We start from the raw sequence: 23,178 nt of genomic DNA on the forward strand, positions 1-23,178 counted from the left end.
TAAACCCTATTTGGTTTTCTTTTCGGATGCCGCCTTCAAAATTTAAATTGTTTGTAAGCTCTTTGCACCTTACTGTTATTTTTCTGCTTGTTATAATTTTTTTTTTACTGGGTGTGACGAATAGATGTAAGGCTCATGCTGAGGATGTACGCATCCCGTTTGGTAATTTTTATATGGATGGTTAGAGTTTGTTTCCTCGTGACTTATGCTCCCTTTTAATAGGCCTTTTCTGTATCATCCCCCTTTGTTTTGTCAGTTTTGGACTTGGCTTCGGCCATAGCTTTAATTTCTTTTGCTCTAAGATATCCCGCAGGCTATTCCTATTTGACACATATGTTATTGGGACACTGTGATGTTTTGTGTACTGTTTTTTAGTGGTTGCTTTTGCTCTGCTTTCCTTAGGCCTGCGAGGTCACATAATCATACCTAGTAGTATTATTTTTTGTAATTATTTATTATTTTAAAATTGTAAACTCTTTGTATGTTGGGCCAAATGTTTTGTGGGGTCTACCACTTAATCGTTGATCCACGTCACATGTAAAAATTGTGCCTGTATAATTTTAATTGTTTTGTGGTCCCATTTCTTGTGTGATATGAATGTAATTTTTTCACTGCCGTAACTGTAATAGCTTGTTATGTACTCTTCTAAATATATTTTTGTGGGTCTAAGAGTGGATACACAGTTATTACGTGGAATTTTGTGCACATGACAATTCCTTTCTAGCATTCATAATGAGAGATAATTTGATGATATGTTTTTAGACATTAATAATTTTTTAATGTTAATTAATGCATACCCTTGTACCTGCATCATTTGAATGTGCATTGTTGTTGTAAATAGTAATGGCTTATACTTCTAACTTTCTTTGAGCATTTGAATCGTTAATCTTGTGTACGCGTTTAGCTGTGGCAACTATATTTTTGTAGTGCTGTACTTGGCTCGAGCATGCTTGTAAATTTAACTTGTTTATGTTCGTACACAAATGGTTTCTTATCATTAAGAATGCATATTATGTCATTATAGTGCTTAATGTTTTTCTATTTAGCCATTTCCCTAGCTATTTGTGTTAGTTTTATGGAATAAATATGCATGCTTTGTGTAAACAGTTTACTGTTAGTTACACACCTACCTCTTTATTGATTTGTTTTATATTTGCCAAAACCCACTTGCCTCTCTGACTCCCTTTTAATTTGATAAGGGTCCCTGCCTCTTGTCTTTAGTTGCATTTTAAAATTTTTTCTTTTGTAAGTTTTCCGCTTTGGTTTGTAGCCTCTTGGGATTAAGGCACCAGGACGCTGCAAAATAAATCCATAGAATTGTAACTATACTGACATTTGATAAAAAAAATGCTAGTAGAAATAGCTAAGTGTTCTTGACTATATGTACTGTTTTTACATTGCTATGAAATAATTTAATTGTAAAGTAATTTTTAAAGTGTTCCACATTATGCAACATTGTCCTCTTCTTACTGAAGTGTAGTTTTTTTTTTAAATAAGGCAATCCTTGTTTAGGAACGCTACCTAAATTGCTACATTTTTGCCATTCAAATCCAGTGCATTCGAGAAGATCACTTAGTCTTCATGTGTGGTTGCAGGCATCTCCTGGTCAGCCCAAAGGATCGGAAATTCATTGTGGTAGAGTCGCTGCTCTGCCCCACCTCGTTCCGTGAAACGCTCGCCAAGGTCCTGTTCAGGCATTTTGAGGTACGATGCTTAAGGGAAATGTTTGCCTATTTGCTAGAAAATAAGTCACCACCAATTCCAAGTCACATCAATCTTTTGATCTGTAGTTACTCTAAAAGAAAAAAAAATTACCTACAAATGGAAGATGAATGGTGATAGTGTTGGAAAAGTTCTTTTAAAGTAGCTTACTAATGCCTCGGTGCTCGTTAGCAGATTTTGTGCAGTGTCTGTTCTGGTTGATTTTGCATTTATTTGGTTGTTTCATCCTTAAGTAAGGGAGGGTGTTGCTATGTTATTAGACATGTAAAATTCTCTGTGTCTTAATGAAATAACAAAAGCGTCGTTTCCACTGTGGTGCGTGTGTGATTATCAGCATCTTGATGTGACAGTTGACTCGAGGTGAGATGATTTGGTGAATAGTATAAAAATATAAATAACCCCAAAATGTAATTCAGTACACTGCATAACACCGAATTGCAAGGAAAAACACATAATACAATGAAGTACACCTGCTGTTTACTTAATTTGTTTTCTTTTGCAATGTAAAATTTAATTAAATACTTTAAGTTTAATTATTTATTAAAATATTCAATTGATATTGACTATGTACAAAAAATGTATTTAGATTCTAGTGTATGGCTTTTTCTAAGTATTCTGGTAAAGTATAAATATGAAATGTTGTATTTTAAAAAAAATCTAAACAGTAAACTAAATAAAAGCAGTCAATATCTTATACATCTCATAGAAATGTATAAGGAAATTGGGCAGTGGGCATATAAGGAAAATGTTGCATTTTCAATTTTTTATTATTATTAATAGAAGGCACATTAATAATAAATGATAAAAGGTAAAATTATCATTCAAAACTATGTTGGGTCCAGAAATAAATTAAAACCATATAATATAATTTCTATCCTCCCACACGTCCACTGCTAAAAAAGTAAAGTACATTGCTAGATTAAAATGGAGTCTTTTTTGTATACATATAATGTTATATATGCAAAAATAAATTAATATTATAAATTTATGCACTATATTAGTGTCATGTGCAAAACACATTGAAAAGAAAGTATAAAAATAAAATTGAAAATTTTCTTTTCAATGAAATGGTCAAAAATTAAACCCATCAAATTATGGCTTTATTTTCTCTTATTCTAAATTACATCTTACCTTGCTGTGTTTATACTTGGTGGAAAAGTAAGCTGCACCTCATCTCAAATATTAAAATACTCGATACCTGCATCCGAGAATCAGGTGAAGTCAGTGACTGTAAGATGCAATAGGCTGAGAGACATGCCTAATGCTGCTTGTGTTCAAGAATATTTTGCATTATGCACGCACGGTCAGAGGTGGTGTTGACGTCGTTGTGTGTGTGGACAGGTGTTTTCGGTGATGTTCGCGCCGTCGCACCTGGTGTCGCTGTGCTGCCTGGGGCTGGACACGGCGCTGGTGCTGGACGTGGGCCACAAGGAGAGTGTGCTCATCCCTGTGTACCAGGGCTACCCCGTGCTGCACGCCTGGCAGGCGGAGCCCCTGGCCGGCCACGCCGTCCAGAGGTGATGCCCGTGTACATGGTCTCTGCACGTCCGGAAGTCATTTGAAAGTGATCAGGGACATCTTGCAGTTGTCAGGGATTTTAAAAGTGATAAGGGAAACCTAGAAATGTTATTGGGAAAGTGGTTAGGGGAAAACTGGGAATAGTCAAGGAATTGGAAAGTGGTCAGGGAATTATTGCAAATGTCAGGGTAAAATGGAATATGGAAGGGAAGTTAGCAAGGTTAATATTTATTTGGATTGCAGTTATAGCTAAATAATTTGTTTTATAACCACTATTAAAAACAGTCTTACTGCAAAAAATAGTTTTTTTAGTAGTTGGATGCTAGTAAAATATATTATTATTATTATTATTATTATTATTATTATTATTATTATTATATAAATGGGAATTTATTGAAATAAACATCATATATTGGAAGAAAATCATACATTGGAAGAAAATGCAAACATCAACTCTGTTCTAACAGAATATTATGGACTTTGTTTTAGATGCTAATGCTGTTTTGATTTAAGAACGGTTGAACATTTTGTATTTTGGTTTGCACATTTTTTGAAATAGCAACAATGTATTAAGCTACAAAAATGACTGAAATTCTTTTATTATTAGGAAAATATATAAATGTAAATTATATCTGGCAATTCTGTTTGCAAAACCTGTTTTCTGTACTAGGGTGTTACTAATAGTTTTGGGGGAACAGTAGTCAAATGGTATGATTGCTCGCCTCCATCCAATCTGAAATGGATTCTCTGTGGGCTAAATGTTTCATAAGCGGGAATGTAGCGTACGCCTTTACAATGTGGTGGTGGGTTTTCTCTCGAGTACTGCGCAGTCAGTTCTTTAATGCTCCATTTTATTCTCATCACCGGCCATTGTGTCTAATGACCTCGATGTTGTCCATAAAGTAATTACCTTTTTTAAGTGGTACAGATTTTCTTGTGCATAATAGTTTCATATTATAACAGCTTGGCACTTAGTTTTTGATTGTTCCATTCGCAACTTATCCACTGCTCTTGCATAAACACCATATTGATGATGAGAATTTAACTTTGTTTTCAAAAGTTTTCAGATCTGCTGACATACTTTAACAGGGGCAATGAAAGACCTGGTTGTTATAGCTCGCTGTCGTCTCTGCTGAAAGCCGCTCTAGGCAACGGAGGCGATGCCAGCCTGGCAGTCGTCGAGGATCTTCCCCGTGAAGTCGTTGAAGACATTAAAGGTTATATATCTGTGTGTGTGTATGTGTATATATATAAAATCAAAAAAAATTGCTTGATATATGAGCAAAATAATTAAGATTTGCAAAAAAATTGACATTTCAGGATCTTTTTAAGGAGTTTTAACTTTTTACCTATATCGCATCTACAAAGCTCCACCATAGCTCTTTAGAAGCTTAAAATAAAAATTTTTTTTAACCTAACAGTAAACCTAACTTTGTTTTTAGGTTGAATATGACCTAAAGCAATAATGTTTCTGCAACATTTGGTTAACTAAAAATCATTTAAGGGATGCTAATAACAATTTAATTTTTTTATACTTAATATATACACATGAGTACGTACAAGTAGGGGAATAAAACATTTAAGTTGTTTCTGGGTCCCCTTCAGAAGAAACACAAATTTTCTGCAAAGCTCGCAATTTCAAGACCAAACAAGGGATTGTGGTGGAGGGTTAAAAGATATTTGGTTTAAATGATAGGATTTACTAATAGTTTTCTTCTAAAAGAAATTTCATCATGTTACTTTGAATGGTTTGGATTACTACAAGCTTCTGAATGTTTACAAACCTGTGAATAGCATATAGTTTTTCATGGTCACATAATTAATTTATTAACAATTCAAATAGTGTTTTGACTTAACTAAAACTCAGGTTTTGGTAAATTTGACATACAATGTAAATGTATCCACTCCAGCAACAAGAAAAAAACTATTTCAAAACATTGTGTCCTGGAGTTGTACAATTACATGAAAAAGGAAAAAAATCAAAACAAAATTTATGATTTAAGAACCTACACAATTTAATATGAAGGGTAAAATAATACAGTATAAAGTAAATTTAATGTTTTTAATTAATAGATTTCTCTTGGAACAGTTTTGACAAGTCCTCACTTATTGTAGTCGTAATGTGACCTCGTTGTTGATCTGACCTTAACTGTCGGTTTCAGAATCTTAAGTGCATGTTGAAATTGTACCCAAGTCTTGAGATCTTTATGAGACTTTGAATTAAGTTACAGGCCCCTTTGAATGAAAAAAAAAAGTGAATTCTGTACAGTGGAACCTCGTTACTACGAAAGCTGACAATGGCGGGAAAAATCTTAGTAACTACAAATACTCCTAATAACCGAACATAGAAAATTGAAGTCAAAGTTAAGACTCCTGAACCTTCTAAAAATGTCTTAATTTCACACCGTAACTTGAAAATGGTGCACTTTAGTGAAAAACACATTGAATAAAAGTTGTAGCAAATTAAATTACAAATTTAAAAGGTCTCTGTGATTTTTCTTTTCTGCAATGGTTTTCGTTTTAATCGGGAATGAATTGGCCTGACGCATGAGGGAGCAATGTAACACAGCTAAGATACCAGCTGGGGCCACGGTCGCGTCGAGAAGGAAGGGAGGTAAGTGAAGCGTAGAAAGGAAAATAAAAGAAGTGCGAGAAGAAGGCTGTGGGAAGGGAGGCGCATAGGCTGTTTTATCTTTAGATTTCCCCCTATAGTCAAAAGCCAGCACAGCAGCTAGCTACTAGGGGATAACCTTAGCTGATGTAACAACACTAGGGTTGTGCAATTCCATGATTTTCAGTTCGATTCGATTCCGATTCGATTCTCACCACAATAGTTGAAATTCAATTCCGATTTCGATTCTTTGGGTAAATTTATCTACATAGTCATTATTCTGGTAGGAATATCTAAAAAAAAAAATTGTATTTATTTTGAACCATATGTACAGTCAAACCTCTCTGAAACGACCCCTCACGGTTCCCAGGAATAGGGTCGTAATAGTGGGGGGGTCGTAATAGATGTTTTCTGAAATTTTCAGTTTATTTCAACCCCGTCTTTCCAAACCGCTACTCGCTAAGAAACCAGCCGTACAATTGCAGGATACTGCAAGGTAAAGTGTAATAAACACTTTAACAAAGGTGCATAAACACTTTTGAAACTGGCTTAAAAGTTTTATAAAACAATACGCCATGTTTCGGTTGCTATCTGTTCCTTGAAGTGTTGCTTTTTATACTGTGCCTCATTCTTAGATTGCAGTGTGCAGTGGGCATTGATTTACTCTCTTTCCATTGCACTATTTGGGCCATTACCATTGTCATTTTGGTGTGCTCTGTTGCCAGATATAGGTACACCATATAACACAACAGTCTTGGACACAACTTTGTTATGTAATGAAAAATTTTTTTTAATGTATCTGAAACATTGTATTTTGCAAAGTAAAATTTAAAACAAGAATTTTAAAATTACATTTTCCTGTTGTATTTCGTCAAAATCGTCATCTGATAATATTTTTTTTTTAGACGGCTTTGCTTTAAACCCACTTCAACCTTCTGACAAGTCCCTCGCCCTACAGGCCACCTCTAAAGAAAATATGACAAAAGACAGTTTATTTTTACTGGTTAGTTTACATGTACGTTTTCTGCTTGCCGTAGTTAAATACACTAGAACCCCAATGTCATGAAACCCGGATTTAGCGAAGCAGTGATTTTACGAATACATTCTCAGGAACCGTCAAAAAATCTGATATTTTGGCACCAAAACAAAAATAATTGGGGAAAAAATGGTAAAACTCACAATAAAAGGTTATAAAAAGTCATTATTTAACACGCAGCATATATTTTGTGTGGGTTTATAATAATCGTACTAATATTCGTATAAGAAGAGAAAAAAAAATTGGACATTCTGCTTAAAAATACGGCAGCAGTCGCTTGTGCAACATAAGTGGGAGCGCGGGAATCTCGTCTAGACAGGCTGGCGGCAGCACAGGCGGCGGATGCATGGCGTCTTACGGCCTACCTCTCCTTCCCTTTTCCAGATTTCAAGGTTCATCCCTCCCAGGCATATGAACCATCGTGTCTATCTCCCCCTCCTCCCTAAACGTCCTTTGGCATGTGAAACTGTCAACATCCTTCCTCCCCTTCTCCAAACTGCGTGCGACGAAAGACAGGTTTGTATAGTCCATTTCTGGTAAAATGAAAAATTTTTAAGGGCCCCCGCGACAGCCATTTACCGTTAATTGTTTTGATACAATTTGTTTGTTAGTTACACAACATTATTTCCGCTGGAAAATCACTGAAACTTCAGGGCTGTAAAAGTATTCATTTTTACCGCAAATGAACTATACTCGCCCTTCCTGCCGGACAACATTCTGGATGCATGACGCATGGAAACTACAGTCGTGTGCCGCGCACAGCCACGAAAAACCTACGCGATTTCCAAACTACACTAGATTTCCGACTGGAGTCTGTTGACAAAAAGCATTTAAGAATTTGTTAATGCCCAACTGGTTCTTTTGATATCTGATCAAGAGGATTTAGAGGAGATAAAATGGCTAAAAGGCATGTTTTCGAAGTTTTAGGTGTAAAAAACCAGTTACAAATTTCTTGAAAGTATCAGAGGGAAATGCATTACACCTTTATCTTTATTTTTCCGCCATATAATGTTACGGTCACCGCTCAAATTTCACAGTTATCTGACGGGAACGAGATGACTGCACGCCAGTTCAGAGCCTTGCACTTAGATATTTTACCGCACTAGAACTACCATTGAGCATCGCTCTTATCATCCCGCTTCACTAACACACGCTGACCAGACGGCGCCCTAAAGCTGATTAGAGGAAGCACATATAAATGCAAGGCAGGAAATTCTTCCAGCTTAGCAACCAGGACTCGGACAAGTCTTGGCTATCAAGCTTTTCACATTAAAATATAAGAGACTTGTACTGTGTAATTTCGGCGTTATTTAGCGGTTTTTCTTAAAAATCTCTTTTTACAGATTTTCCATATAAATTCGCGGAAAATTTCGTGCTTTCGCGATTCACCATATAATCGTGGCCCTAATAATGGGACATTTCCTTTAAAAATATGGCAGCTGTAGGTTCTGCAACGCGAGTGGGCGCACACGAAGCTCGCCTGGCTGGCTGGCTGGCTGGCTGGCGGCGGCGGCGGCGGCGGCGGCGGCGGCGGCGGCGGCGGCGGCGGCGGCGGCCAAATGCGTGGTCGCTTCGTTATTGCTCGCGCGAGAGGTGAGACGTGGAATGTTAGAAGAAAGATAAATGCGGGGGAGACAGACGGCAGCCAGTGTGTGTCCTGCGTGGCCTTGGGGAATAAGTGGCTTAGCCTTTTTTTTTATGCTGGGTGAAGCGACCTTTTTCTAACAGCCCACGGGAAAAGATAATTGCTTGAGCTGTTAAAATAAACATCGCTGCGGCAGTTAAAACAAGTCGAGGTGGGCGTGCATCCAGTCTGTCTCTGTGTATTGTCAACCGATAGTAATCAAAATCAAAAGAAATCCAGCAGGTAGCTTTGCCTTAACTGCGTACCACACTAGACACTCGCAAAAAGCTAAACATAAACACGTTGCCACAAAAACCTTTATCTGCACCCTGCCGGTAAAGGGACGTGGAATGGGGGTTGTCAAGCGCACAGCGGTCAACAGGAAGTGGTATCTATTTTTAGGTCAACAGGAAGTGGTATCTATTTTTAGGTCAACAGGAAGTGGTATCTATTTTTAGGTCAACAGGAAGTGGTATCTATTTTTAGGTCAACAGGAAGTGGTATCTATTTTTAGGTCAACAGGAAGTGGTATCTATTTTTAGATATGCGCTGCCTACTGCAGTACAGCACTTGGCAAGAGAAATGCAGTAACACGCTACTCACCACAAGAAACTTATTTTCTGTCCAATTTTCTTCGGATTTTCGGCAATTTTTTCACGGTTCCTCGAAATCTGGTTGTAATAGAGAGGTGGTCGCAATAAATGGGGTCGCAACAAAAAGGTTTTACTGTATTTAACTTAAATGACCTGAGACCTGCCTTATGTTATACCAGGTACATAACTGAAGGATGATAATATTTACACTATACAACACAATGCAGCTTTAAGTAATTGCTAACGAATAAACACTTTTCAGGTGATAACTGGGTCCCGATTAGAAATGCTTTGAACACTACATAATTTCACGATTAAGCCTACAGGTTCTGATGTAAGAAGGTTAACTGTTCTACACTTTCAGGAGACAAATTCTCTCTCCGTGCTGTTACGATATTTCCTGCTGAGGAAAACAGGCGTTCACTTGGAACAGATGGTGCAGGAATGCACAATAGTGCTCTAGCAGCATCAGAAACATATCTGTAGCGAACTTGGTTTTCTTGCCACCACTGATATGGATTAGTAGTACGTTTCTGAATGGGTTCATTTAAGTACAAAAGGATGTCTTTTTACACCATATCTTTCCAAGTATTTGAACATGATGCATCAAACTTTGCAGACTGTTCTTCAAAGCAACTCCAAACACTTAACCTCTTTGGACCTGTTGTCACCTATAGGTGACATAAAACAGAGGAATTTTTCAGATTTTATTCTATGGCCTGTATGCTGTTGGCAGCCTTGTTTATAGTTTCCATCAGTTGGCAAGAGCTGGTACTGCCTATATGAAATTTCTCTGTGGCTTTTCTTTATGTATAGCTGTAAACAAGATGGATGAAAACTGTTCCAACAGGAGTAAACGACGGTGTGTTTGTAAGTTAGTTTTCCCACTAATTATTTTTAAGTTTATTTTTTATTAGATAGCTGTATTTCTTTCTTAAAACTTATTTTGACTACATGCCTTTGATCATTTTCACAAATTCAGTTTATTTACCATTTTATGGACTTCTAAAGTTGCATGTCTCCTATAGGAGACATTAGGCCATAGGCTTTTATTTTCTGCTAGTTTGATCAGTGAAGTTTTCATAGCATTTGCTGTAATTTTATTGTGATTTAACACTCAAAAATCATTGCAAAACTAATTTTTTGTTTGAAATAATGTGTATTAAGTTTTATTTAGTACAAAAAATTCATGGTGATACCCTAACCTCAAAAAAATTCATTTCTCTTTGTACAAAATACTAAAATATAAACCTTTTTTTGTTTTGCAACTTTTATTCAGTATTGTTCGAATTAATGTGTTTACCTAGTGCATGGCTTAAATAATCCATTTAACTGGCCTTAAATAAAACAAAAACTTTTACATTTTGAAAAAAATATTAAGTTTCCTTCACTACATGTATGTATTATGTTTGTTTCAGTATCAACATACTCCAATAAATTTATGGGGTATGACTTTGATGGAAACGACAGTGAAATGGAGCTATCCGACGACGACGACGACCTCGATAATGATAAAGACTATGAACCTGAAAGTGAATGTGAAGCTGGCCATGATGAAGAGGAAGAGGAGGAAGATGAAGATGAGGAAGAAAAGCAGACACAGCCATTCAAAAATAATTACATGGATCCAGAAACAGTAAGAGAAAGAGTATTCTGGAAAAAATTGGAGAATTTTGATGCTCTTCCACCAGCACCAACTTACGAACCAGAAGAAACCCAAGCATTAAATTTGCCACCCCAGGACTATGTGGGAAAATACCTACCAGATGATCTCTTCTCTTTGCTCAGCGATGACACAAACAGGCGATTTTTCAAAGAAACTGGTAAAGAATTGAAATGTACTCCAGAAGAAATGAAGAAATTCTTTGCAGTAACTGTATTGATGTCATATCTTGGTTATCCACGCATTCAAATGTACTGGGCAGGAAAAACCAGAGTAACTGGCATAGCTGAAAAATGAGTAGAGACAGATATCTCACCATCAGAAACAATTTAAAACTTGTTGACGATGATGAAATCCCTAATGATGAAAAGAAAGAAAAGTTTTGGAAAGTTAAGCCTTTAGTACAAATGGTACTGAATGGCTGTTTGTTGAACCCGAAGGCTACAAATATCTCCGTTGATGAATAAATGGTGCCATTTTGGGGTCGTATGCCTGCTAGGCAAGTTATCAAATCAAAACCAAACCCATGTGGTATGAAGATTTTTTTGGCTGCTGCACCTGATGAACTGCCATTGGATTTCTTCTTTTATCAAGGATGAGGAGATCCAATTGTTGAAGAGGATAATCTTCAGTGCCTTGGAGGAAAGGAGGTGATGAGACTGGTAAAGAATCTGTCTGCAGGAGTTTCTATTTACATGGACCGGTTCTTTACTTCTGTGCACCTGCTCGACCACCTGCACTCTGAAACACAATGTACAGGTACAGGCACTGTGCAGCGATCTAGGATACCAAAAAACACCAAACTGAAGACTGATAAAGTTTTAGAGAAGGAAGGAAGAGCGGATATGGATCAGTGTGTCAGAAGTGATGGTCAGATTTTTCTGTCACCAAATGGTTTAACAACAAGGCTGTTGTGATTTTGTCCAACAAAGAGGGAATGTTGCCAACCGACAAGTATCAACGCTGGAGCAAGAAAGAGCAGAGAAAAATTCAAGTTGATCGTCCATTTTCTGTTCGTGAGTACAATAAGAACATGGGAGGTGTGGACATATTGGACAGGTTGATGAGCCTTTACAGAATCAAAGCAAAGACCAGGAAATGGACTGTCAGAATAATCATGCACTTCTTTGACTTTGCAATCAGTGCCGGATGGGTAGAATACCGAAGACATCAGGTTGCTCTTGGAACTCCCAAAAAAGACATACTCGACTGCCTCAGCTTCCGAATGAAGTATGAAGAGTTCCTCAATTTCACTGAAAAAGAAAGTTCGACTGATGAAGATGATCCAGACTTTCAATTTCTTCCTTCTGTCTCCAAGAGATCGAGAATTCGAGTTCCTCATCCACCAGATGCACTTCGCAAGAAACATGTGCTTCACTTGCCAGAGTTCCCAGAAAGTTCACAAAAAAACAGATGTCGTCTGCCAGGTTGTGGGTTCAACACAGCAAGAATACGTTGTTCAACATGTAAGGTCTTTCTTTGTGTGCTGTCCAACAGGAATTGCTTCAAACTTTACCATGATTTATGACTGACAAGTGTAGTGACAAAGTTTTTTCTGTGAGAATTTGGCATATTTATTTTAAATTTGTTACCAAATGCATATTTGTACTTGTAAAATATGGTTTGATACACAGAAATTATTATGTATGCATTTGTTGTAAATGGTTAGTGAGGGACAGCTGCAAATTATTTCGTTAATGTCTAATGTAACAAAACTCATGATTTTTATAATTGAATCAAAAGAGGAGCCTGATGAGGCTGAAAGCCTAATGTATCCTACAGGAGACATAGGATTGTGAGATAAGGAATAAATAATTAAAAATATAACTTGCAGTTGTATGATTTCCAACCATTTTTCCAACAAAAAAATATATATTGAATAGATTTGAAGAAATTTTTAAATTTCCAGGTCTCGAAGAGGTTAAATTATACCCTGAGGTTTCAGCTTGGCTTTCAACTCTTTGTGCTTTAGAATGGCTGCTATCAGCACAGTCGATGGCTTCTTGATCTTCCCCCCCCTCCCTCCCCCCTGGAGTAAGTGGATGGTCCCCCTGCAGTAACCAGTCTGAATATTGCCTCCTTAGATTATCCTTGAAAGGCTTGTTCACTACTACATCGAGTACCTGTAACTGCGATGTCATTCCCCCAGGAATTACCACGAGGTCAGTATTACATTCTGGGACCTTCTTTTTAAATTCTGGTGTGAGGTGGCCCCTAAATGCACCCAACGACAGCAATCCTCGCTTTCTGAGAGCAGCCCCTGGTCGCCTATTCCACACTACAGACAACCAATCAAGTATTAACTGACTGGTCATCCAACCCTTTTCATGACACCTCACAACTACGCCAGGAGGGAATTTTTCTTTCGGCAAAGTTTTGCGCCTCAAGATGATGTATGGACTTAGTTTGCGTCCTTCTGCAGTTACACCTAGCATTGCAGTGATGCGCATCATTTCATTGCCAGATGTTGTTAGCAACACAGACTTTGCACCTTTTGCTTCGACAGTAGTGTTGCTAGGCATGTCGAAGTAAACAGGCATTGCCAATCTGGCCAAGGAGGTAATCATGTGTTTTCCGTAGGCTTAACACATGTCGCTGGTAAGCCAACAGCTTTTCATGGAAATGTGATGGTAGGTGTTGAAACAGAGATGTTCTTCTTCTAAGCGAGAGACCACTTCTTCGCATAAATCGTCTGCACCAACCAATACTTGACTTGAATTCTCTTCGTGGCACATTCAATTCATTGGCTATTTCCAGTGCCTTGAACTGAATTCCCTCTTTGCTAATCTGAAGACCTTCACTCCGTTTTTCTTTGACGAAATCTAGGACACGTTTATCAATTTCTGGATTTCTTCCACTTTTGGGTCCTTGGAATGCTTTTCTCGTTGAAACTGCATTTTTCAATTTATTTGCTTGACCCCCCCAGCGATGCACATTCTTCTCGTCAACACCATATTTCCGCCCAGCTTCCACATTATTTGTGGTTTCTGCATATCTTATTACACTTACACTAGAATCTCGTTATAGCGAACACTGTAATAGCGAGAACACTGCTATAACGAGGTCTTTTTGAGGAATTTACGGCATGATCGCGTGAAGCGCGCTTTGGTTGTTTGTCTGCTTTATCTCCACCCCTCTCGCTCGCCACTAGACATCTTGCCGTTGACACCTGTCACATTCTTCAGCCTCGCAGTCGCCACCTAAGTGCGTGGCTTTAAAAATAGAATCCCGTCCTTTCTTTCTTTTATCAAACTTCCGTTAGTTGTCTGTTCATTAATATTATTCTATTCCTGTGAACTCAGTATAACAAATGCTGAACGTGCTGGAGATATGTGCGTGTGTAATGCAACCTCTAGGCTACAAAGAATGCAGTCCCTTTGTTTCGTTTCTGACTACGTCGCTACAAGTTAAGCCGGCTATAATATAAACGTCCAAACTCAGTGCGTGCGTGCGTGCGTGCGTGCGTGCGACTTCACAGTCACAGCATCACTGGCTGGCTTCAAGGCCAAGGTATGCTCGACTCGAATAAACGAAGGCTTTGAATATACATATACTTGTACGCATTTCTTATTATTTAGAAAATAGACAAAATCTATTTTTTCCTGCCATTAAACATAACAATGTAGACTTTTTAAAATATAAATGCTCTTAATTTTTTGGGACATTTTCATTAACGAATAATAACATTGTTTATAACTATGTTAGGCCAAAAAGTCAGAGCAGTCTTTATACTTGTTGCTAATTGATTGCGTTAATAATACACAAATATTTATAAACTTGTTTGGAATTATTTCAGTCGTGACACATTCACAATCACGTCACGTTATTTATTTTACTATCCGACAAATAGTAGGCACTACCGTATTTATTTCCGAATCGCTAGGACAGTTTTCTTGTAACTTTTGTTTCGGTCAGTTGTTGGGGTATATGTCCGGGAAGGGGGTGGTGATGGTTTGAGTTTAATCCCAAATTTATTTTCTAAAAAAGTTAACAGGTTTCTTTAAATGAAAAAAGTATAGTTTTCCAGCGACTATTTCGTTTGAGGCGTACGTGCTGCGTTGCTACACTCCTGCTTTTTTGTAAGGAATTAAATCGTCGCGCTACACTAGTGCCGCCTGTTAGCTACATCCCGAACCAACGTGGCCGCCAGCAGACAGCCCGCGTCAACAATAGATAGCAGGACAATGCTGCGTCGGCCGCGGGCCAAGTCGAGTAGTCGATTGCGGGCAGAGATGCTATACTTACGTGGCGTGTTAGGGTATCCTGGTTATTTTGACGCAATGGGTGATCACATCCGTACTTGTGGGGTATCGTTTTAAAGAGAATTCACACATCTGTTCACAGAAATTAAGATTTCGTTAATATAACCTGTTATTTTCCAATTATACAGTTTTAAACCCAATTTATATGCTATTTTCGGTTAATTTTTATTTTTTGGGGGCCAAAATCTGTCCAATTTGGTTATAGCGAGGATCAAACCCCGAACCGTGACACCTCGCTATAACGGGACTCTAGTGTACTTTGAAATTGGCAGAAAAACTATGCCTAATTCCCCTGCTAGTTGAAGCTTTAACCTTTACATGATCAGCCCTTACGAACGAACAATGTGTTTGTACACGGTACTCCGTAGAGTCTTGACCCAATAAGTGCGTCAAATACAGATCCGGGATACATGTTCAAAGAGCTAGATCCGGAGCTGTGTTTCCGTTTATCTTGACATTCTTTTGTAGTGGTGCCAACATTTTATACGGTAATGGCTACATTTTCTGAGTTCATAGAAATTGTGACTGACGTAAAAAAACATTTACCGGTACGTTTAATTTTGACGTAAAAAACCCAAAATGGTTTTATGTAAAATGTGTATGAATCAACCATAAAACAATCAATATTGCAAATAGGTTTTATTTTTCTTGTTACTGTTGGTATGTACCGGTATTTGTTTATTCGTGTCGCAACTACAAGTTGCCAACACTGGTACCATTTACCTATTTTGATTTTCCTGTGGTAGAAGAGTAAATAAAGCATACTACGGTAAATAACCTTATGGCAAAATTTCTGTTTTTACTAATTGATTACTGTAAATACCACATTTTACAAGCAAATAAAATTACCGCAGCCTGTGTTCAAAAATAACCAGACTGAGCTTTTAAAAGCTATGTGCTACAAGTGACCACATCTGTGTACTTAACTTAAAATATGATACGTTATTGGGGTTGTGTGTTTACTAAATTTCTAAGTTGGAAAAATTTCTACATAATTCCACGTAAGTACGGCGTAATTTTAGGTCAATGAATTGTATATCTGATAACAATTTTATGCCATAAGTGATTCTCCTTGAAATTTATGTGTTTAATTATACTATTTTGGCTAGTGCCCCATTATAGGCCGACTCTAGATTTCAAGGTTGACAATACTAGCTAAAAAGGTCGGCCTATTTTCGGATCAATACAGTAACTAGAGAAATTGTGGGGTAGTCTTGTCTACTAAATTCTTTAGTTGCTTCATTTATTGGCTCTAAAATTCTGACAGCCCCTTCTGCGAGTTTTCATTCATTGGCAGTTAAATTGTCAACACCATCAGAAGAAGCTTATTCTGCAGCAATAGGCTCTTTTTGTTTAACAAGTCATTTCAACATAGAAAACTCACTGTTCCATTGGGTGTCTACATCCTGGATCAATTCATGTTCTGGTTTTCCCATCTGCTTTTGTAATTCATGGAGACGCTGATGAGCTTGGAGCTACGTTTGTAGTGCCCCACTATAGCCTGACTTTTTTTGCACAGCGCCTCAATCCCAGGAGTGTCTTTTTTGGCATCATTTATGGCTAGCTGCAAAGTGTGCCCTAAACAGCTAAATGAATGCCAACTGGTTTTAGCAGCTGCAGATTTCCTGTTTCTAGCAGAATCTGAAACTATGTAAATATGTATAGTGTTTGGAATTTCCCACTTTGCATTTAGTCTAACCAGAGTATTGGCAATTGCTTCCCCACTATGTTCTCCGGTGAAAAGAACATTCCCCAGCATGTGATGAACAGGAACGAAATCTGTGTCCACATAATGACATGTTAATGATAAATAGCTGTCATTACTGTGTGACGTCCACATATCTGTTGTAAATGCCACCGAATTGACGCCTTCATTGAAGTCATTATTGATTTTCGTGTGCATTTTTTCCACTAGACCATTGTACAGCTCTGGCACTACACGCCTAGAAAATGATGTTCGGTCTGGTAGGGAGTACTTGGGTTTAACTAGCGCCATCAAGTCTTTGAAGCCTTTATCTTGAACCATACTGTATGGCTGTAGATCCACAGCAATCATTTTGCCAATGGCATTGGTTAATGGCAATAGCTTTGGGGATGGTCTCTACCATATATTTCTTGGCTACTTAACAAAGCTGACAGAGTGAGTTGTACTTTGTTACTTGATGTGGAAGGTGCATGAGTTAATTCTTTCTGTAGTTGTAAGTACTCTGCATATACCAGTGGCGAGGTGTGGGTTGATTGCATGTGTAAGCAATGCATTAAACCATTTTAACTTAAATTACTAAATCATTACGATCTTACTACTAGGAGACAGTTCAGAAAACTAACATGCGTAAGGAATACAGAATTTTGTTTTAGTAAAATGTTTATAATGTTTATTTACTAATTTATCACGAGTGGATGTAAATCTCTGCCTTAGTAGATGTAAACTCACCCTCAGATTTGATGAGCCTGGTACTGGTGGTGACTCGCTCCGCCAAGATGGACGACGCTCATGAACTTAATTCTCTGTGTCATGAAAGGAAAGCTATGCACTAATGTTTTTAGTTCTAAAAATACCAAACGTAACCCAAGTGTTCAGTCACTACTTATACATAAGCTGATTTCGACGGCCCTGCTTCGCAAACATGTTGATCACATCGTCGTAAAACGTATTATTTTTTGTTAGGTCTTGCAATACCTTTTTTTTCAATTGATAACAAAGACAATGCTGAGACCCGCGATTGCCCTTGAGAGTTACGGAAATACCTGTATATTTTATTGTCTTCAGGACAGAAGGATCTTTCTGCAGATGAACTAGTGGTCGGAATCGTCAACACCAAACAAATAAGTTTCTATGCTTTGGGAAGAGTTTCGTGCAAATCATTCAAGTACAAATATTTATGTAACTCGGTCACGTTGTTCTTGTGAAATTCTTTTGAAGAATAAACCACGGAAAGTTTGCTTCTCAGTCTGGCAAAATCGAAGAATTGTCCATAAGAAGATTTTAAGGACTGGAATAGTTTTTCGGGAAATGATCGTGAATAATCAGAAAACTCAATGAAATTGAGCAAACCAATGAAGAAGAGACTGCCAATATCACCAAATCTTTGACTTATTTTTTCTTTAATTGTGTCTATGATTTCAAAATATAATCGTCTGTAACAAGTATTCTTGTCAACCGAAATGTTATCTATCTATTCTTTTTTTGGGCTGACTATCTTCTGTCAAGCTACCAAATTATCCTCAATTTTGCACCAGAAATCATTGAAATCATCACTTAGTTTCTCAAGATATTGCTGAAATTGTTCTACCCTTTCAATGCATTTAACACCACATAAAATAAAAAAAATTTCTAAACCTTGTTCCTGATGCGTTTATAATATATCGCACTTTAACCACGTTTCAATTATTGATAATCGCTGTATGTTACATGATTAAAACAAGAAAGCTGTTGACAGGCCAATCATGGCGCTAAGATCGTCGTAGAGGAGAGTTTCTCCTTTCCCCGCTTCGATAAGCGGTGTCTGAATTTCCAGTCGGCTGATAGTGGCTGCAAGCAGGAAGCTATCTGCTTACAGCGTGCACGGCTGGGTTGTCAACTTACAGGCGGATGGTAACGGGATGCCCAGCTGAGCGGACCTCCGCCCTCCCTCTGGCATGCACATTCGTGGGAGGGGGTGACGGTCTGGCCAATAAGAGCTCACAGCTGCCTGTATTCAAGAGGAGAAGTGTTTACAGAGGGGTGTCCACGACGGGAAAACTAGCCATTGTTCGCGCTGCCGTAGAGGGGAGAGGGCTAGTAAGCAGCTCGGACAGCTTCAGCCAGCCTATAGGGATGCCGTGCGGTTAGGGAGGGGTGTCCACTGTCTAACAATTACAAACAGCGAGGCGTCAATGAGGCGGTATGATAACAGACTGTGTGTTAGCTGTTCAAGCGTTTACCATTGATAGATGCCACTTCAGAATGCATTACCACATATGTAGGACATTTTCAAACTGTAAGCACTGCTTACAATTCTTACGTAGAATATTCGCCCCTGGCATATACACTCTTGTGTAATGTTAAGTGCTTCGCTATGCTAGAAGTGCTACCATGCACCTGTTTGAGTGTACTTCCACAAGTTTTGCATTTGGAATGGCTTTCTAATATTTTGTCATAAAATTTGCAAAGATGACTGCGGCCCTTAAACTTGCCACAATTTTCATCCATTACTTATTTAATCACTTCACCACTGTGCACAGAGGTATAATTTAATTATTTGCACATATGACATATGCAGCATGGCCTAGCCAGTAGGTTTATTTAAATTAAAACCAATAAGTAACATATATTTCTTAGTTTTTTCAACAAGATCTGTTCCCCTAAAAACGGGAAAAATACGTAAATATGATTAATTTATTAACTTCACGAAGTTAAACCACACAATGATGATCAGTTTTTATTAAGTTTTGTAAAAGGCAAAAGCATAAACAGTAAACAGTACTTTGATACTGACAGAATGTTACGTTCAGTGATTCGATTCCTTTGTGTCAGCACGCGCGATCTATGATAAATGGTGGCATGTCAACTGGTCTACACGTCCGGCACCGCTAAAATATTTTCATGTCGTGAATGTTTTAATGCTGGTTATTCTGTTAACAGAAGACTGTCACAGAACGGCGATCTTTGTAAATTTATGGTTGAACAAGGAAATATTTTAACTGTTAACAGAAAATTGTGCGTTGATGGTTGTAAAATTATTTTTAATAGGTGTTATTTATTTTTCAAAACAAATAAACCAACAATATTTTTTCCCGTGCAACGTGAGAAATGGTCATGAGTAATATGCCGTAAGTAGGCAGAAATAAAAATGTTTGAGCAGATTGTTAAACTATTTCATAAACAAGCAGTTTTCGTAAGGTATTTATCTTTGCAAGCCTAAACAGTTAATGGTTCTGAATTTGTAAAATAAATCATACACAATCTTTGAAAAAAATTTAATGTTCGGCCTAACCTATATTTCATAACGTTATGAAATTTGCTTGAGTGAAAGTGCGCTGCAATTTTACGAGTTACATTAATGATAAATGACGAACAAATTTATGTCTAGCAATCAGTTGAACGGTAACCATCAATTTCTTTCTTCGATTTTTTTACTTTTGAAAAATTTGCCCGAATTTTTCGATTCCAAAGTTTAGTTTCGGTTCCGGGTTCAAATAGTTTAGGAATTGAATCAAAGATGAAATTATCGGGTACCCGCACATCCCTAAACAACACACATACACACTCTACGGTGCTTTATGCGCAGCAGTGAACGTAATCAGTTAATACTTTCTGGTTAGGTTATATTTGTGGCCAGTCGCACCATTAAAGTGGCAGCTCTGATGCATTTTCCTCTTTTTTTCCCCTTTTATTTTGTGAGCCTTCATGTGCTGCTGAAAAATTCCTTCACCCCCTGTTGGATGTGCCTTTTCAAGCACCTTTGTTCAACTTCAACCTTCAACCGAGGGTAGAGAGTAAAAGAGTCAGCGAGAGAGAGAGAGGACAATTCTGGGGAATAACGGGATGAGGAAAAGAATGAGGGGAAGAGTAAGAAAGGAGGGGAAGTAGCAGTCGCCTCAAGCGAGAGAGCCACGAGAGAGAGAGAGAGAGAGAGAGAGAGAGAGAGAGAGAGAGTGGATGTTGCTAGTCACCACAATCCCGCCCATGGCCTCTCCTCTTCCCCCATTCCCGCTGCTGGGGAAAGTAGCGGAATGAGAGATAAGGCACATTGCTTGTCACCAGTCACGCCACTTCCTTCCTCGTCACTCTTTTAGCGGTATTTGTGTTAACTGAGTGAACTTTTTTTCAAAATAGTACCATTTAAATCACTTGTACTTGCGGAAGGGTCAACAAGGAAACACTTGTAATTACCAGACAAATTAAGTATGATTTACGTAGTCAAACCGATGGTGCATTACAAAACTCTCTTATCTTTGAAGGTCTCTTAGTATCCCGTACTCATAATACCGAAGTTCCACTGTACTTTTCTAAAATGTCATAAACTGTACTTCTACAGCTTCCCCTAACCACCAGTTGTTATCATACATACAAAATGCGTAATCATTAGAGACCTGAAAAAGAGAGTTTATTTTTTCTTAAAAGTAGTGTTATTTTTTACAAAATTTGCAACAAAATGTTAGGTGTTTTTTTTGACTGCATTTAATTAAAAAAAAAAATTAAACATAACATAATTTTTTTTTATTTCATAGTGTTTTTATCTTACTTCATTTAAAACTAAACTTGCATCAAACTTCAAACTGTAAATTTTGAATTTAGTCATCAAAAGAGAACATAGTGAACACTTCACCATTGCATTCTTTCAGGTTCTGCCATCCATTTGTGATGATAAATTGTAGTGACTAAGTAACCATTCGCTGTCAACATAGTTTGTAGATCTACAAACAGCACGCAGGACTGCTAGTGAAAATCGAAAGTAATTTAAACTCAGAGAAGTCAGCACTTCCAACATATCTATGTGCTTTTCTGTATTGAAAATCTCTTGTACAACTTTCTAAAGGACTTTGTAACCCTTGAAAAGTTCAGTGGTCTCAAAATGATGGACTTCGGAAATAGTTTTTGTGAAAAACATGGAACAAAGTAGATCGCGCTTTAACTTCAAACATTACAATTCGCTTTATTTTTCAATTTTATCGCATTCACGATTTTTTCAGGTCCCTAGTAATTACGCAATTTCTGGTGTCTCTTTAATGTGTCTTGCACAATTTTACCGACTTTGATGAGCTGGAAAGTACTTGCTTGTTCAGTAAATGTCTGCCTAATTTGAATATCAGAAATACTGATAGGAATGAAACCATTGAGTGTTTTGGTAAGTATGTGGGACTGGCAGCGACATCTGGAATCTGTCTTTGAGAGCTTCTCTTGTATTGTCTATATTATTCTTAGGACAATAGAAAAACGTTACTCTTTGAAAATGATTATAACAATACGTACTTGAAAACTTACATATTTGTCATGATCACGTTCTTATCTGGCCACTGCGAGCTAGACTTTCTAACTAACCGCTTCTCATACCTCCTATCCCGTCACACAGCCCCTTTCCATGTGCTGTTGCAAACAAGTGCCACTAAGCCTTACGTCAAATTCTTTTTTGTGGTGACTGAAGTTAATAAAGTTTTGTGGGTTTTTATATTTGGCAGATGGGTAGGAACAAGATTATGTGATGAATTGCAATTAAACCGAAATAACACAGAAAAGCATGTTAAAACACCAAATAGCTCCAAAATGCAAGTTGTATGATGGAACTAAGCAGCATTTAACCAGAACTTAATTCAATCATAAAAAAAAGTAATCTTTTAATGTTTGAAATTCAAGGAATGTAATTATTTTCGGACAAATAATGAACCACAGTGCGTAGGTCAGAAAAAATAATTTAATTTGTTTTGTTGTGCATATATTATTTGAATCACTTTTAAACCACAACTGCTCGCCAATTTATGTTTATTGTTTTGAATGTATCTGTTTTTGACCAATTTATTACAAATTATTTTATCAAAAAATGCAACATGAACAAGTAAATAGTACCACTTTTTTTTGGAGTAAATATTAAAAAACCAACATTTTAAAAATAAAACAATAACACAGAAATCCTCTGTTTTAAAAACAAAATTGGATTAAAATAAAACCATTACCTAAATCTTGTCTGTACAGATCAGCGATCAGAGAAATATATGATTCTGAATAGATAAGGGTTATCTTGCTTCAGTTGTTTAATAATAACTTTTTGAAATGTGTTAAACAATGTAGTGTTGTGATCCAGATAGTCACTAACAAAACATAAGCTTTTTGAATGGAATGCTCCATCTGCTCTCCAGTAAACAACAAATGGATGCAGTGTCGTTTGTTGACCTATGATTTTTTCTGTTATAAAATGAAATTATCACTTTTTCACTTCCTTAGGGATGGAATTTCATATTAATATGTGGTCTGTGTGTTAATCCAGGTAATGAGCTCGCTGTAGGCGGGGAAGGTTGATCAAGTGTTAATTGATCAGCTATCGACCGGGGTTCAAAAATATAAAATTCTATTAAAAATTAGGGGTTGGTGATAGAAGGGTGAAAATTTAGGGTTGTATGTATTTTTTAATGCCACATTACAAAAAATTAAAATATAAAGTTTGTCCAAAAA

The 23,178-nt window shown here is 37.3% G+C and overlaps 1 protein-coding gene across 1 annotated transcript in view; it reads left to right on the forward strand.

Moving 5' to 3' along the window:
* The window catches only part of LOC134527768 (actin-related protein 10), a 57,824-nt gene that overhangs the window by 12,346 nt on the left and 22,300 nt on the right, over positions 1–23,178 (forward strand). Inside the window, exons 3-5 of the mRNA XM_063360700.1 lie at positions 1,596–1,704; positions 3,064–3,239; positions 4,357–4,457. Of these exons, the coding sequence (XP_063216770.1) occupies positions 1,596–1,704; positions 3,064–3,239; positions 4,357–4,457 (386 nt within the window). The remainder of the gene's footprint in view (positions 1–1,595; positions 1,705–3,063; positions 3,240–4,356; positions 4,458–23,178) is intronic.

Source organism: Bacillus rossius, chromosome 1, assembly GCF_032445375.1.
Source record: "Bacillus rossius redtenbacheri isolate Brsri chromosome 1, Brsri_v3, whole genome shotgun sequence".
NCBI lineage: Eukaryota > Metazoa > Arthropoda > Insecta > Phasmatodea > Bacillidae > Bacillus > Bacillus rossius.